The 16,977-nt window shown below is 45.1% G+C and overlaps 1 protein-coding gene across 4 annotated transcripts; it reads right to left on the minus strand.

Moving 5' to 3' along the window:
• Window positions 1-1,926: 1,926 nt before the first annotated feature.
• On the minus strand, window positions 1,927-15,867 carry SDR42E1 (short chain dehydrogenase/reductase family 42E, member 1). 4 transcript variants are annotated; one of them, XR_009758861.1, is made up of 4 exons: window positions 15,684-15,867; window positions 9,047-9,149; window positions 4,563-6,987; window positions 1,927-2,974 (listed from the first exon to the last, which is right to left on the minus strand). XR_009758861.1 is itself a non-coding variant. In XM_061594460.1 (3 exons), the coding sequence occupies exons 2-3, from the start codon at window positions 9,108-9,110 to the stop codon at window positions 5,865-5,867; spliced, it is 1,182 nt and encodes a 393-aa protein (XP_061450444.1). In that variant the 5' UTR covers window positions 9,111-9,149; window positions 15,684-15,867; the 3' UTR covers window positions 3,489-5,864. The 4 variants fall into 4 exon arrangements, 3 of the variants coding, with proteins under 3 accessions (XP_061450444.1, XP_061450442.1, XP_061450443.1); XM_061594460.1 differs by lacking the exon at window positions 1,927-2,974 and having other exon boundaries at window positions 3,489-6,982; XM_061594458.1 differs by lacking the exon at window positions 1,927-2,974 and having other exon boundaries at window positions 3,489-6,987.
• Window positions 15,868-16,977: the final 1,110 nt, after the last annotated feature.

Consider the following 16,977-nt stretch of genomic DNA (forward strand, 5'->3'; position numbering starts at 1 on the left):
TGCGCCTGACCCCTCTTTGCTTTCTTCTCTTGGAGCCCCAGAGGAGTGTAAAAGTCTTGTATGACTACCAGATTGAAAGAAGAGATGGGCTGACCTTTTCCAGATAAGCTTTAATTCACAGGCGCCCTCTTCTTACAGACATCGAGTAAAGCAAAATCATGCGTTAAATGGGTCTGGAATTTGGGCTGTGGAAAAGCTGCTGGCTGTTTCTCCAACATCCATGCCTTAGGACAGGGGTGGGGAACCGTTTTGATACAGTGGGTGAGATCTTTATCAGATCCTACCCTTTTTGGCCAAATTTGACAGGTGGGCACTGCTGCCCACCTTGTCATTCACCTATGAGGAAAGGTTGCAGCATTTGGGGCTTTTTAGTTCAGAGAAAAGGCAAGGAAGAGGTGACAAGATACAAGGATATAAACCTATGCATGACATTGAGAAAGTGAACAGAGAAAAGCTTTCTCCCTCTTGCATAACATTAGAGTTCGTGGCCATCCAATGAAGCTGAATGTCAGAAGAGTCAGGACAAATAAAGCAAAATACTTCTTCACAAAGCGCATAGTTCAGCTATGGAATTTGCTCTCGCAAGAGGCAGTGATGGCCACCAACTTAGATGGCTTTGAAAGAGGGTAAGGCTATCAGTGGCTATTATTGGAGGCAGTATGCCACTGAATACCAGCTGCTGGAAACCGCAAGAGGAGAGAGTGCTCTTTCATTCAGCTCCTGCTTGTGTGCTTCCCATAGGCATCTTGCTGTCCACGGTGAGAACAGGATGATGGACTACATGGGCCAGTGGCCTGATCCAGCAGGCTCTTATGTTCTTATGATGTCACAATGACATCGGTTTTCCCCCCACCCCAGATGACCCATAATCTCCAGATTCCCAATTTTTTTTTTTTTAAAAAAGAGCAAGGGTGCATTCAGACATCACACAAGCTGACTTCCTCTCCCATGAGCCTCCCCCCAAATCTGCTCCAGAGAGCCCTCCAACCCTCCAGAGCAATTTTTTAGGATGCACAGAGAGTTGCAGAGCAGGGGAGGATCCATTTTGGAAATGTTGCCCACTCTGCAGGTGGATAAACACTGCTGATTTCACCCAATATTACATCATAAACTGTGCTTCACTAGAAGGTTCCAGGGCGGATCACAACAACATAAAATACAATATTTAAAAAGTTTAAAACAAAAACTGGAACAGGTTCAGAGGAGGGCAACAAGGATGATCAGGGGACTGGAAACAAAGCCCTATGAGGAGAGACTGAAAGAACTGGGCATGTTTAGCCTGGAGAAGAGAAAACTGAGGGGAGATATGACAGCACTCTTCAAGTACATGAAAGGTTGTCACATAGAGGAGGGCAAGGATCTCTTCTCGATCGTCCCAGAGTGCAGGACATGGAATAATGGGCTCAAGTTGCAGGAAGCCAGATTTTGACTGGACATCATGAAAAACTTCCTGTTAGAGCCATACGACAATGGAACCAATTACCTAGAGAGGCATTCAAGAGGCAGCTAGACAGCCATCTGTCAGGAATGCTTTGATTTGGATTCCTGCATTGCGCAGGGGGTTGGACTTGATGGCCTTATAGGCCCCTTCCAACTCTACTATTCTATGATTCTATGAAATTACACTCACAATTAGAGGGGGGTCCTAAAATGATCTATCTCAAGCATCAAAGGCCAGGGTGAGGAGGCGAGTCTTCAGCTTATGACAAAAGCTTTCCTCACGAAGGTGCCAGACATCTCTGTGGCGAGGGAATTCCACAATTTAGGGGATCCCACAGAGAATGCCCTCATCCGGGCCACCCTCCCCTCCAACTTCTGAGGGTGGTGGAACTCCCAAGGGAGCCCTCGGAGCAAATGGGGGGGGTAGAGACATGGCAGACAAAATCTGCTTATGTAATGTTGCCTCAAAAAAATAAAAACCCCAGCATACTCTGAAAGTGCCTAAAGGCACTCCTTGTGTTTCATGATGATGTGAAACTCCTCTGATGTTCTGATCTGACATGCACTATAAGATGCAAGAAAGACCACCCTCAATTCTGCAATTAAAAGAGATTAGCATGCATGTGTGAAGCCGTCTCTCTGTGCTCCCAAACCCAGGTGGTTTTGTAAGTAGGCTCTTCATTCTGAAATCTTTTTTTTCTTGCCATCCCGTTTGGAAAGAAGTGCTGAATTTCTACCATTTGTTTGATGAAGCAAGCTGAGTATTACTTCAACTGTTTTTAAATAATGTAGAGGCACGTGGAAAGTATGTTATGTGTGCGTGTGTAAGAGTGGTGCCAAGACGCTCTTGATTCCATTGGCTTTCCAAATTCTGTGACTGATTAAACAGCTGCCTACTATTCTAGATAAATCAGTTTCCTTATTTAAGGTTTAAAAATATCAAAGCCTGCTCTCTGTGGCTTTCAAGGTGTTCTGGGAAGGAAAGAACAGACTTCAAATGCCAACATTTCCAATCTTATCTATTTCTGCTCGCAGCTGTGCACTGATTTCAATAGCACCCTCCTACCAGATCTTTTAAAAAACAGATCTTTTAAGCCATGCTTCAGATCATCTATATTTAGCACTAAATACCAGTTTGAAATTTGGAAACATTAAGACATAGTACTTCAGTTCAAATAATTACCAACTTTATCTATACCTGATCGGACCACCACCACCACCCCAAAAAAGAGGACAAAAGCTAAAAGAGCATCAGCTTAAACAGCTCCAGCTTCTGTCAATTTTTCCTGCGCTGCTCAACCCCACCCCCAAAATGCTAGCCTAAAACAGGAATGAATAATGTGTAGCCCTCCAGATGTCATTGGACTTCAGCTGCCATCATCCTTTTGCAATGGCTATGCTGGACGAATCTGATGGGAATTGGAGTCCAGCAACATTTGGACAGCTACAGGTTTTATCAACCTCTGCCATATAGCAACGGAAGCTCCGGAAGGGGGGATCCAGGTCTGCGTTGGGTTGATTGGGTTGGCATTTCCTGCAAAGATCAGTAAGGGGACACATTCAGAGCAAGAAGATTCTCAACAAAAGAGTGGCAAAAATGTTTGTCTGACTTTTGCTGTAAACAGCAACAGAAACAAAGTCAGGTAAGATTCCAGACCAAATTGCAATGGAACTATGTCTCTTAGACAGCCAACTTAAGAATGTTTTGTGCACCCTCTGATCACTAAAAGAGGTCTCATTCCCTCAACAATGGCCACGTCTCTCTTAGACATAGAGTTGCCAGGCTCAGGGTCTGAGACTGATCCTGTATCTTTAGGAGAAGAGAAAGTCAGTCAAGTGCAGGTGTTCTTGCAACACTGTAATGGGAAAAACCACAAGGTGGAATTCTCCCTTCCCCCTGCACAATTTTTAAAGATACAGACGATCTCTTGGAGGCTGGGCCTGGCAACCAAGAGGTCTTCTGTATCTTTAAAAGTTGTGCAGGGGGAAGGGAGAATTCCACCTTGTGGTTTTTCCCATTACAGTGTTGCCAGAACACTGACACTTGGATGACTTTCGGTTCTCCTAAAGATACAGGATCAGTCTCAGGCCCTGAGCCTGGCAACCCTACTTAGACAGAATCTTTATTCACTTCTCAGTTTCCTTGATGGCAAAACAACTCAACCCTGCTTCTAACGCACTGGATTGCAAAATATCAGGAACAACAACATTCACAATTTGTGCAGAAACCTTTTTGTTTGGAGGTTTAACTTTCCTACCTCCTCCAATGAAACTTAACTTTAGGAATGGCTGACAAAGCAAGTTTACAACCGGAGTTACAAGGTGACATCAGCATTGGACAACACATCGACAATGACATTACAGTCATGGTTCCATTTCTGAGGAACACAAGCATACATCAGACTGAACAAAATACAGTACCAAAGTCTCATCAGGAGCAGACTGCAAAGAATCCTGCCAAAATCTCTCAGCAGAAGTCTCTGTTGATAAGGCAGCGGCATGTTCAGATGACACAAGGGCCAGATTCTCACTCCTAATGCGGTCAAGGAGTTGAACCGCAGACGATCCTTGCCCTGGACTAGAAAAAAACAGTCTTGTCCATAGTCTGTACATTCATTTCATTGGCGATCACTCGTGGCCGAGTAAGATTGTCTTCCAAGACAAGGTCTTTAACCGTGGGTCTGTAAGTGACTGTGGAGGCCAATTCTGGATCCACACAGCCTCCCGCAGTGAGGTTATAGGTTTCCAGATGGAAGATGGTCACGATGATTATTTGTTTGATGTCCCTTCCGCTTAGCTCATTTGTCCCGTTCGCCCTGTATTTGTGCTTCTTCAAAATCCACAGCACCTTTGATCATAGCCGACCTCCATTTGGGACGTTCGTGGGCCAAGACTTCCCAGTTGTCGATGTTCATGTTACATTTTTTTAGATTCACTTTAAGAACATCTTTAAACCACTTTTGGTGTCCACCAATATCCCGTTTTCCATCCTTAACTTGGGAGTAAAGTAGCTGCTTTGGAAGACGGTTTAGAAGCCAGGCGCTCTTGACACAGGGAAACAAGACTTCATCTGGGTGAGGCTGGTGTGGGGTCACTGCTAGGAACATAAAAAGCTGCCTTACCTGAGTCAAACCATTGGTCCATCTAGCTCAATACACTGCTTCCTGGCAGGAGTCTCTCCCAGTGCTATCTGGAGATGCCGGGGATGAAACCTGGGGCCTTCTACGTGCAAGGCAGGTGCTCTGCCACTGTTTATCTTGCATGTACTGGTGTGGAATCTGATGGAGTGGGGAGGGCACGCAAGTGCAGCCCCACTCTCCAGAGCTCATATGATTACAGCCACACATTCCTGTATGCCTCCGGAGGGCTATGCCGTGCAATGGGCTGACCCTACAACAAACAAAACGGGATGCAAGCAATCATAAGAACATAAGAACATAAGAAGAGCCTGCTGGATCAGGCCAGTGGCCCATCTAGTCCAGCATCCTGTTCTCACAGTGGCCAACCAGGTGCCTGGGGGAAGCCTTTGCCTGTTGAAAAATCTTCACCTCCAACTGTAATTTAGTCCCCCATTTAAATCTTTTTGGGCTTAGGGAAGATAGCAAGAAACATCCAGGCGGTCTTCAGCTGGCTGCAAACTCTGAAATCAGCAGTAATTTAAGAGCATATGGGATTTAACGTATTAGGATGGAGGCTCATTTAAAAACCTGCTTGCTATTTCCTGTCAGTGCTGCCACACACAGAAGACTGGCACAGCCTGTAACTGCAGGTCTTCAATCATTTACCTACACATTCAATCCGAGTCCCTTTCGGCTTACATGATCTAGGTCAAGCTTTTATTTTTGTTTTTCTTTTCTTTTTCGGTTCCAGAAAGAACATTGCAAGCAAGGGAACATGAAATAAGCATGAAATTAGAAGTATATTTACAAGAACGGTGCCAGGAAGGAACTGTGAAGTGGCAAAACAGTGATTAAAATCCCTCCCATAGGCATCAGCCAGCAAGCAGGTGTTTTTATAATTAAACGTCAGCAACAAATCCGTAAACCCTGAGTTTTTCCAAGCACGTGGTCCAGCAATTATTAGATATTATACTTTTACAAGTGTTCCAAGAGGCAAAAGTGTTACGGATGCAAGAGGACATAACACAGGAACAGAGGAAGAAGCAGCCTTGCTCCAAATCACATCAATGGTTCATCCAGCTCAGCGTTGGGTGCCCACAAGCTTCATGTTGGTGACTCATGCCTTAGATTTAAAAAAGGTGCACGGAGAAACGGAAAGGCTAAAAAAAAAATCCAGTCAAGGCCAGCTTCTCAGAAGTTTCTTCTGGCTGCCTTTACGAGGTTGGGGCAAATGAGATTAGGGCAGGTGGGGAAGTCTAAGCTTATTTTAGTTCTGCTTAAAAGTGTCCAAGGAAATCTGCCTTGTTAGTATCTGATCTCCCCATCAGACGCTCTGACTGCTCTGGGGAACCAGGAAAGAACCACCACTGCAAACAGAAGGACAAGCACCACATCCCTAAAGAAATGTTTTGCGGTGTACCTCCCAAGCTTCCGGCTGTAACTGTGGGCTTTAAACCTCTCGACCGCTTCTCTGATGCTATGCTGCTGGGGATCATACCCCAGCTCCCTCTTGGCCTTTTCCAAAGTGAAATAATGTGTGACGCCAGTTTTGTAAACCTCTGTGCAAGTGAGGAGGGGCTGGAAATTATAGAAGCGCCCCACCATGAAATGAACCGCTTCAGTGAGAAAGGCGAAGACGTAAACAAGAGAAAGAGGGAGGCACAAAGTCGGGAATGGGTAGCCTAAGCCTTCTATCAAAGGCCGGAAAAATTCAAAGTTGTTGACGGGCCTGCCGTCTGAAATAAAGTAAGCTTGACCAGCTGATTTATGCCCCTTCCTACTTCCCAGAGCTTCTGCAGCTAAAATGTGAGCTTGCACCAGGTTGTCCACATGGACAAAGTCCACCAGGGTGCCGGGATCCCCATAAATGAACTGAAACCAGCCCCGTTCAACATAGCCCATAATCCTTGGAAGGTGTCTCTGCTCTCCGGGCCCATAGATGCCGGCGGGTCTCAAGGCACAGGTCCTCAGTACCCCTCGCCCTTCCCCAAGGGCCATTCCATTGGCCTCCAGAACCTTCATCTCAGCTATGGCTTTGGTCCTCGAGTAATGGTCTGGGTGAAGATGGAGAGGCAGATAAGGCAGAGACTTGTCCCCATTTTCTATTACTTGGCCCCCAAACACCACATTGTAGGTGCTTGTGTAAACCAGCTTCGAGACTCTCGCTTTCCGGCAAGCTTCAATTATGTTTTTTGTTCCCCCAACATTCACGTCTTCTATACGTTTTTGGTTTAGCTGCTCCCGGCCAGACATCCCATAAGAAGCAACATGGAAGACACATGTCACTCCTCGGACAGCTCTTTCCACTTCGGAGGGCACACATACATCACCCTGCACAAATTCCACTCCTTCTGGCATCACTTGGATGGGCTTAGAGACATCAAAGAGGATCACATCCATTCCCTTCTTGGAAAGAGCACAACCTAGACTGGGATGCGACAGGTAACACAAGTTACTGGCACAGAATCTGGAACATGAGATGCTCCATTAAAAAGGAATCTGGAACATGAGATGCTCCATTAAAAAGGATGCAGGGCATCTGTAACTATTTAGCAGCAGCTGAATCTCTTTGAACCAATTCGGATCTGCCAAACAAGCTTCCGTGATGACTCAAAGTGATTGTTTATGGCTGTACTGACAATAATAATTGTTGGTCTGTAAGCATTCAGGGTTTCTCACATTGTGGTCTGTGAACCACCAGTGGTCCACAAGCCTCATTTGTGTGGTCCGTGGCATGTCCTTATTAAATATTCACATTGATTTTTTTGACTGTATTTTTATTGCTTCTTTTATTTCTCATATTGCAGTCTCAAACTGTAATACACTAAAATACAACATAAGAACAGGAGCATTAAAAATACAATCAGAAATCATACAGCATCTAGGACAATGCATTACAATTGCGTCAACAGGCAGAACAATCATTAAGTAGTCCATCAAGACCCTCAACACTTTTCAAGTGGTCTGTGGGGGGGGGGAGTTTGGGAACCACTGCTTTAGTTGATTAGACTGGCGGTGCTTCAAAATTATGAAATTATAGGGAAAGGATGCAGGTCTGGTAGACCACATGCTTTCCATGCAAAAGGTTCCTGGTTCAATCCCCAACATTGCAAGGTAAGGCTGAGAAAGACTGAAACCGTAGAAAGCCACTGCCAGTCTGTGTAGACCAGGCATGGGAAACCTTTGGCCCTCCAGGTGTTGTTGGATCGCAGCTCCCATCAGCTCAAGCAAGCATGGTCAATTGCTAGGGATGATGGGAGTTGTAGTTCAGCAACATCCGGAAGGCCAAAGGTTCCACATACTGAGCTAGGTGGACCTATGTAGTAGCGGGGCAATTGTAATTTTGTGGCAGAATTAGTGAAAAGAAAATGAGGTTGGGTTTATTTGATCAGAAGCTACCTTTAGAGACGATTTCCATGATGTAACTATGGTGTGTGGTGTATAGTTTTGATGACATCATCAAGGTGGCTGCCAGGAAAATTCACAAAATCATGAATATCTCTGTAAATAGTGGATGGATTTTAATTTATAAGGTCTCATTTTATAGGCATTTCACAGAACTATAATTTTTATAGATATTTGCATATTTATAATATCAACTCCACCTCTATATAAGTTTTGGATGTTACACAGGTAATAAAGACAGAACAAAAAAAATACTACGGGATTTATTTTTTGTGTGTGGTATATTTAATACCTAACTATTTTAATAGGTAGTAAGTTTAACAGGTGACAGCTTTGTGTTGATAGTAATATGTAATACAACTGCAGTGTTATCAGCTGTATAAAGTCATTCACTATTGTTTATTGGAACTGTTAGTCATCACCGTAACATAACATATCAGCTCACACATTGCATATCCTAACAGCCTTTAGTCAACATGGTCACCATCATCATCATCACCATAATCATCTTCATTAACAGAGTCTGAGTGGTCTGGCCTAATGTGAGAATCATTTTCACACAGGTCATCATTTCCTCCATACTCCCACATGTCTGTACATGGTAGGTTGTTGGTGAACTGCATCCGTTCTTTACATATGAACATCTGATCAACTGCAGAATTGAAACTGGTGTGTATCACAGAGAATCGGAGATATCTTTCCATGCCCCGTCCATGTCCAACAGGAGATGGAATTGAATTTTACTATATTAAAATTTGAATTCCATTGAATTCAACTTGTAATATGGTAAAATACAATATAAGAAACAGAAGAACCATTAAAATACAAATAAAGATGAATGTGGATATTTAATGAAATGGAATATGCTGTCTTCCACCTTCAACCACAAATCCACAGACCACTGATGGTCTGCGGATCACAGTTTGAGAATCCCTGAGATAGATATAGCTGGTGTGTGTGTGAGAGAGAGAAATAATTAAAAAAAAATCCCTACCAAATGGCATCATTGCTAAATATGGCAGTAGTTTTATTGCACAATTTTTTCCTCTAAAATAAAGTTAATTCTTGATGTGCGTACTAACCGTAAACCAAAATAACCACCTCCTCCTGTAATAAGGGCAGTTTCCTTGAAAGAGTCTTCTGCATCCATGCTGTGCTTTCTGCTGCTACCTCAAGCCACCCGATCTATAAAGAAAATCAGAGAATGCCTGATATCGCTATTTTTCTATCAATAAATATGAACGTGGATCTTAATAGCCCAAGCATTGTGAAAGCTGCACATTGCAGGATTTAGTTCCAAGTGCCTGATCCCCGCCCCCCCAGATTTCCCAATGTCCTCCTAGAACACAGGGACATGAGATGCAGCCTTATAACAGAGTCAGACCCTTGGTCCATCTAACTCAGTTCTGTCTACACAGACCGGCAGCAACTCTCCAGGTTTCAAGCAGGGTTCATGCCCAGTCCTACCTGGAGCTGCTGGAGATTGAACCCAGGACCTTGTGCTCTGAGACATAGCCCTTCTCTGTGATGGGTCAGTCCAACATCCACTTAGTCCATTCTGTACCCAGATGTAACCAGCCAGGTACTTTAGGGAGCTCACAGACAGAGTATTAAATGGGATTGTCAACACCTGTTATGGAATCATAATTCCTTCTATTTCCAACATTCAGGGTATGAGTGCCATTGTTTTGGTAATAATAATAATAATAATAATAATTTAATTTATGTGTCGCCTATCTGGCCAATGGCCACTCTAGGCGACGTACATCTTTGTTACAATAAAATACATCATAATAATACAATACAATGATAAAACTATAAAACTATAAACAATGACAGTTCAGAGTACTAGGCAATTTGTCATAGAGATTAACCCTCCCCGGAAGTCCCAAAGGCCTGTCTGAAAAGCCAGGTCTTTAAGGCCTGGCGGAATACATTCAGGGAAGGGGCATGCTGAAGATCATACGGGAGGGAGTTCCAGAGAGTGGGGGCCGCCACTGAGAATGCCCTCTCTCTCGTCCCCACCAACCTAGCTGTTTTAGTTGGCGGGACTGAGAGAAGGCCCTGTGTGGCTGATCTTGTGGGGCGGCATAATTGGTGGCGTTGGAGGCGCTCCATAAGATAAACTGGGCGAGACCGTATAGGGATTTAAAGGTTAATACCAACACCTTGAATTGGGCCCGGAAAACAACTGGAAGCCAGTGCAGATCGAACAGCACTGGAGTAATATGCTCCTGGCGGCGACAGTTTGTAAGTAGTTGAGCCGCCGCATTTTGTATAAGTTGTAATTTCCGGACCGTTTTCACGGGTAGCCCCACGTAGAGCGCATTACAGTAATCCAAACGAGAGGTGACCAGGGCATGTACCACCAATGGGAGCTGATGAACAGGAAGGTATGGTTGCAGTCTACGCATGAGGTGTAATTGATACCAAGCTGCCCGACTCACTGCCGAGATCTGAGCCTCCATGGACAGCTTGGAATCAAGAACAACCCCAAGGCTGTGGACCTGGTCCTTTAGGGGCAATCTCACCCCATCGAACATCAAGTCAATATCTCCCAACCTTCCTCTGTCTCCCACAAGTAGCACCTCGGTCTTATCGAGATTCAGCTTCAACCTGTTCCTTCCCATCCATCCACTCACGGATTCCAGGCACTTGGACATGGTCTCCACAGCCAACTCTGGTGAGGAATTAAACGAGAGATAGAGCTGAGTGTCATCCGCATATTGGTGACACTGCAGCCCAAATCTCCTAATGATTGTCCCCAGCGGCTTCATATAGATATTAAATAGCATGGGAGAGAGGATAGAGCCCTGTGGCACACCACAATTGAGAGGCCAAGGGTCTGAAACCTCTTCCCCCAATGCTACCTGTTGATGCCTATCGAAGAGGAAGGAACGGAACCACTGCAGTACAGTGCCCCCTATTCCCAACCCCTCCAGGCGATGTAAAAGGATACTGTGGTCAACTGTATCAAAAGCCGCTGAGAGATCGAGGAGGACAAGAAAGGTGAATTCTCCCCTATCTAGTGCCCTCCTCATATCATCCACCAGAGCGACCAAGGCTGTTTCAGTACCATGTCCAGTCCTGAAACCCGATTGGTATGGATCCAAATAATCCGTTTCATCCAAGTGTGTCGACAGCTGATTAGCCACCACTCGCTCAATGACCTTGCCCAAGAATGGTAAATTTGAAATTGGGCGAAAGTTGTTCAGAACTTGGGGATCCAAGGAGGGCTTCTTTAAGATGGGCTTTACAATTGCCTCCTTGAGGGCTAATGGCATTACACCCTCCTCCAGGGATGCATTAACCACCGCCTTAATCCCCTCGCCCAATTTCTCTTTGCAGCTCATAAGGAGCCACGACGGGCAAGGATCATTTAGACATGTGGTAGGCTTCACAGTTGAGAGCACCTTGTCCACATCCTCAGAAGGGAGAGGCCGAAACCGATCCCATTCGACCGGCTTGCAACTGGTCAACTCTGGTTCATTTACTGTATCCACGGCGTACGGGATCAAGTTCTGTAAGTGTTCGATTTTGTCAGCAAAGTGCTTTGCTAATTTGTCACAGGAGGCTTTTGACTGTTCCAAGGGTTTCTGAGCAACTGGACCGACCAGGCTTCGGACCACTTGGAACAACCTCCTGGGACAGCACTCTGCAGATGCAATGGAGGCAGCAAAGAACCTCTTCTTTTCTGCCTTCACTGCCACTTGATAGGCAGCTACTGCTGCTCTAACCTGTGTCCGGACATCTTCGGAACATGATTTCTGCCACCGGCGTTCTAGTCGTCTCACCTCCCGTCTCAGATTACGCAGCCGTGGTGTATACCATGGTGCTAACTGAGTTCTATTCAGGGGGAGAGGACGTTTCGGAGCCACCCGGTCCACTGCTCTGGTGATTCCCTCATTCCACTCTATCACCAGGGTATCGACCGGGCGGCCTTCAGCAGGTTCCAATTCCCCAAGCGCAGTCAGGAATCCTTCTGGATCCATCAGGCGCCTGGGGCGGACCATTCTAATAGGTCCTTTACCCCTGCGGAGGGTGTGTGGCATCGAGAAGTCTATGTTCACCAGGTAGTGATCTGACCATGACACAGGGGTGGAAGAAACCACCCCCAATTTCAGAGCACTTCCCTCCCCTCCCAGGACAAACATAAGGTCGAGAGCATGACCGGCTACATGGGTGGGCCCAGTGTTACTAAAGTGCAGTTCCCAGGAAGCCATGGTTTCCAGGAAATCCCGAGGGACTCCAGTGAGAGTGGTCTCGGCATGCACGTTGAAGTCACCCAGCACTAATAATTCTGGGGACAACGCCCGTATAGCCGAGACCACCTCCAGCACCTCGGCCAGGGAGTCTGCTGTGCAGCGGGGTGGGTGGTACACAAGCAGGATCCCCAAACTGCCCTTCGGGCCCAACCTCCAGTACATGCAGTCAACAAACTTAGTCCTGTGAAGAGGAGGTCTGGTAGACAAAATGCACAAGAGGGAGATATTAGCAGGCTTGGGGGAAGCTTGGCAAAAATATTTTTTAAGAATGGGGGACAACGTTAAGAGAGTGAAACCCCCAGAACACCTCAATGAGAAAAATTAACTCATTTGAAATGTGGTGTTGGAGGAGAGCTTTGTTCATCCCATGGACCATGAAAAAGACAAATAATTGGGTGTTAAGAACAAATTAAACCAGAACTATCACGAGAAGCTAAAATGATGAAACTGAGGTTATCATACTTTGGACACATAATGAGAAGACATGATCCACTAGAAAAGATAATGCTGGGAAAAACAGAAGGGAGTAGAAAAAGAGGAAGACCAAACAAGAGATGGGTTGATTCCATAAAGGCAGCTACAGACCTGCACTTACAAGATCTGAACAGGGTGGTTTACAACAGATGCTATAGGAGGCCACTGATTCATAGGGTCGCCATAAGTCGATATCGACTTGAAGGCACATAACACAGAGAGAGATTCTAGGAAAGGGTATGGGTAGCTGGAACCCTGAACAGGAACGCTCTACTTTGCAATGTTTTGTTGCAGACCTACGTCTATTAAAAACATAGTGATCTATCCCAGGCAATTGGTATTCAGCTGTATACTGCTTCTGAAAGCTGTAGTTCCTGCATAAAGGCTTAAGAGATTGAACAGTGTCAACTGGGATGTTCCATAAAAACACAAGAAGAGCCTGCTGGATCAGGCCAGTGGCCATCTAGTCCAGCATCCTGATCTCACAGTGGACAACCAGATGCCCCAATGGGAAGCCTACAAGCAATAGCCAATCTGCCCAATAGTACTTATTAGAAAGATATCTCTTTATAAATATTTCCAAGGCAGTTCACAGTGAAGCAATGCAAACAATTAAAATAATAATAATAAATCTATAAAACCAGCCAGAAAGAAAGAAAGAAAGAAAGAAAGAAAGAAAGAAAGAAAGAAAGAAAGAAAGAAAGAAAGAAAGAAAGAAAGAAAGAAAGAAAGAAAGAAAGAAAGAAAGAAAGAAAGAAAGAAAGAAAGAAAGGAAGGAAGGAAGGAAGGAAGGAAGGAAGGAAGGAAGGAAGGAAGGAAGGAAGGAAGGAAGGAAGGAAAGAAAGAAAGAAAGAAAGAAAGAAAGAAAGAAAGAAAGAAAGAAAGAAAGAAAGAAAGAAGAGCTGTATAGAGCAATCTCATCAATGTTTTTTGAAAAGATGCCTTGTGAGTCGCTATCTCTGAACCTCACAGGGTTGTTGTGAAGATAAAATGGGGAGGGGCACCTATGCTGTTTTAAGCTCCTTAAAGGAAACTGTAATGTAGCAAATTAATGAATAAGCATATATCATTATGCAATACTGGTTAAACTGTATCTACATCTCTGCTTAGCAGCACAGAAAGTGGTTCGCAACAGTAAAGTCCATAATAATTGCCAAATCTTAAAACCCTAACCTTTCACCCATCAGCCTCATGTCCAAGGGCCTTTATCCACCAATACTGATCTTATCACTGAAGAACTCAGGTCAAGCTTGCAAGCAGTATCAGAGCACATATTTCAAAACTATACATAGTGAAAGGAAGGGAGTTATCAGGCATATCCTGAGATCCTTGTACACCAAATGAGGTCAGATGATTAGACTGTCAGACTAGGGTCCTTCCAGACTTTTGGGGTGTACTTAAATCACATTCTAGCATGCTTAAATTGTGCAATTAAAGTCAATTTGAAGCTCTTATGCAACAAACCCATCTCTCCCCCCCCAAAAAACCCCCCAGCGTTTTTGTGATAAGGAAAGCGACAGGAAAGTACACTAAAGGATGGGACAACATCTGCTTGACGTAACGTCATCTAACCACTCACGTCATCTAACAAATCAGAATGAATGCTCTTACCTAAACTCCCCGAAAACTTTCTGCAAATAAATCTGGATGAACGCTTAATAAACAGGTCATTGCGAAGTGCTCTCTAGGATTGGGGACACTCGGAGTCAAAGCCACATTCAGCTATGAGGCTCACTGGGTGATCTTGGGCCAGTCACTGACTCTTAGCCTAACCTACCTCGTAGGGGTGTTGTGAGGATGAAATGGAGGGCCTGGTTTGAGCTTCTTGGAGGAGAGCTGGGATATAAATGCAATACAGAAACACACAGTCCAATCTATTGCAATGACAGTTAAGTCGCAACCTTTTAACTTTTGAGTCCCCAGATGTTGGACTACAACTCCCATCAGCCCCAGCCAGCATGGCCAATGGTCAGGAATTATGGGAATTTTAGTCCAGGAACATCTGGCAGCCCAAACGCTGGGAAAGGCCAGAGGGTTAGGATTTCAGCCTGGGAGCTTGAATTAACACCATTAGGAAAACAGAACCTTTTCTTTTGTAGCATGTAATGCAATCAATCAATAAAATAGCAATACACTTGGCGCCACCCTCTGAATGGGACCAGTTAGGGTAAAATTCTAAAATCAGTTAGGGTAAAATTCTAAAATCAGGATTGGAGTCATACACTGTATACCCACCAACCGTTTAAGTATCAGGTGTTTATCTGTAGGCTTGTTATCTTAAGCCCATGCTGAGGCATTCTGCACATGTTCAAGGGCAGTCTCTTCATAATTATTGGTACAAAGGAGGGCTGAGCCCTGACATCAAGAACAGATCCTGGGGCCAAATCTAAGCTTCGCTTAAGTTCTTAGATAGTTCCATCCTCAACCCCTCAACCTTTCCATGATAAGCAAAGGGCATTCTGCACATGCTCTAGGGGCATTCACTCTTCACAATGATTAGTACACGGGCGGGTAGACCCTGGCATGAAAAAAATGAGCCATCCGCGTCGAACTCAAGCTCTGGTATAGCCCCCAATTGTTCTGCTTCTGCCCTGTCCCCTTGATCCAGTTGGGGGAGATGAAGCCCCCAAACTTCCATCTTCTACAAGACCGCGGAGCCGCCAGAGGCAAGCCTGATCTAGAAACTTCCTAAAGGCAACCCACCACCACCTCGGCTCCCAGGACTCCCACACCCTCTTCTCAAGAATTTTGCAATCAGTGCAAGCTTGGGTTTGAGGAGCGGGGCGGGTATACAGGGAGCAGACCGCGCTGAAGACTGAGGCAACTGACAGCGGCAGTTCCGTTGATTCCTCCACTCTAGAACAGCGGGTCTTTCCCCTACCTTTCTCCCCTGCAGGCTCGCAATGGGCTGTCCCTCCCGCCCCATCACCCTATGTGCTCGCTCCTCCCAATAGCTGGGAAGGGCAAGTCGCAAACCCACCTTTAAGCACAACCAGGCATGTAATACACCTTCCCCTTACGTCGAGGCAAGCAAAAATGAAGGGGAGGGGCAAAGGCACGTTCTCTGCTCAACTTCCCATCCCCACTGCGGGCCAGTGAGACCCCTTCCAGCGAAGCAGCCACTCCCGAAAAGCGGCAGTACACTTCTCACGCCCGTTATCGCTGCGGACTGAATCTGCCAGGACTTCACGGGCCTCCGTAGCGCCAATATGGCGCCCTCCGCCATGGGTTGGAATTTTTCCGTACAAGATGGCGGAACGCGAGGTCTGGGCTGTCGTGTAGTAAAATGGTACTGTCTGCAGGTGGAGGGATAGCGCCATACAACAAGATGGTAGTTTATAATAATAATAATAATTGCTGTTGCTTCTGCTGCTTTTGTTATTATAATTATTATTTTATTAGTTGTTGTTTCTGCAATTATTATTGTTATGATTTGCTGTTGCTTATGTAGCTATTGTTGCTGTTGTTTTCATAGAATCATTAGAAGAGTTGGAAGGGGCCTATAAGGCCATGAGTCCAACCCCCTGCTCAATGCAGGAACCCAACTTAAAGCATACCCAACAGGTGGCTGTCAAGCGGCCTCTTGAGCACCGCCAGTGTTGGACAGCCTACCACCTCTCTAGGTCATTGGCTGCACCGTCGTACTGCTCTAACAGTTAGGAGGTTTTTCCTGATGTTTAGTCAAAATCTGGCTTTCAGTAACTTGAGCCCATTATGCCGTGTTCTGCACTCTGGGATGATCAAGAAGAGGTCCCAGCCCTCCTCTGTATGGCAACCTTGCTAGCATTTGCCTTTTTTTGCAGCCACATCACACTAGCTCATATTGACCATGTCATCAACAATTCCAAGATCCTTCTTGCATGTCGTATTGCTGAGCCAAGGATCCCTCATCTTATAACTGTGCATTTGGTTTCTTTTTCCTGTTTGCAGAACTTTGCACTTGTTCCTGTTAAATTGCCTTCTGTTGTTTTCAGTCCAATTCCAGACTATCAAGATCACTTTGAATTGTGTTTCTGTCCTCACCCTCCCAATTATCCCTCCCAATTTTTTTTCATCTGCAAATCTGATAAGCGTTCCCTGCACCTCCTCATCCAAGTCATTAATTAAAAGGTTAAAGAGCACTGGGCCCATTACCGAGCCCAATTTTGTGTGTTTTCAAATGTGATTACAAGTCATCCAAAGACGGACTTGTCTTGGATGTTCAACAAATTAAACAAGTATTATGTAGACTGCTTTAAGGGTCTACATATCATGATCATCATCAATGCTTTTTT

Source organism: Rhineura floridana, chromosome 13 (genome assembly GCF_030035675.1).
Source record: "Rhineura floridana isolate rRhiFlo1 chromosome 13, rRhiFlo1.hap2, whole genome shotgun sequence".
NCBI lineage: Eukaryota > Metazoa > Chordata > Lepidosauria > Squamata > Rhineuridae > Rhineura > Rhineura floridana.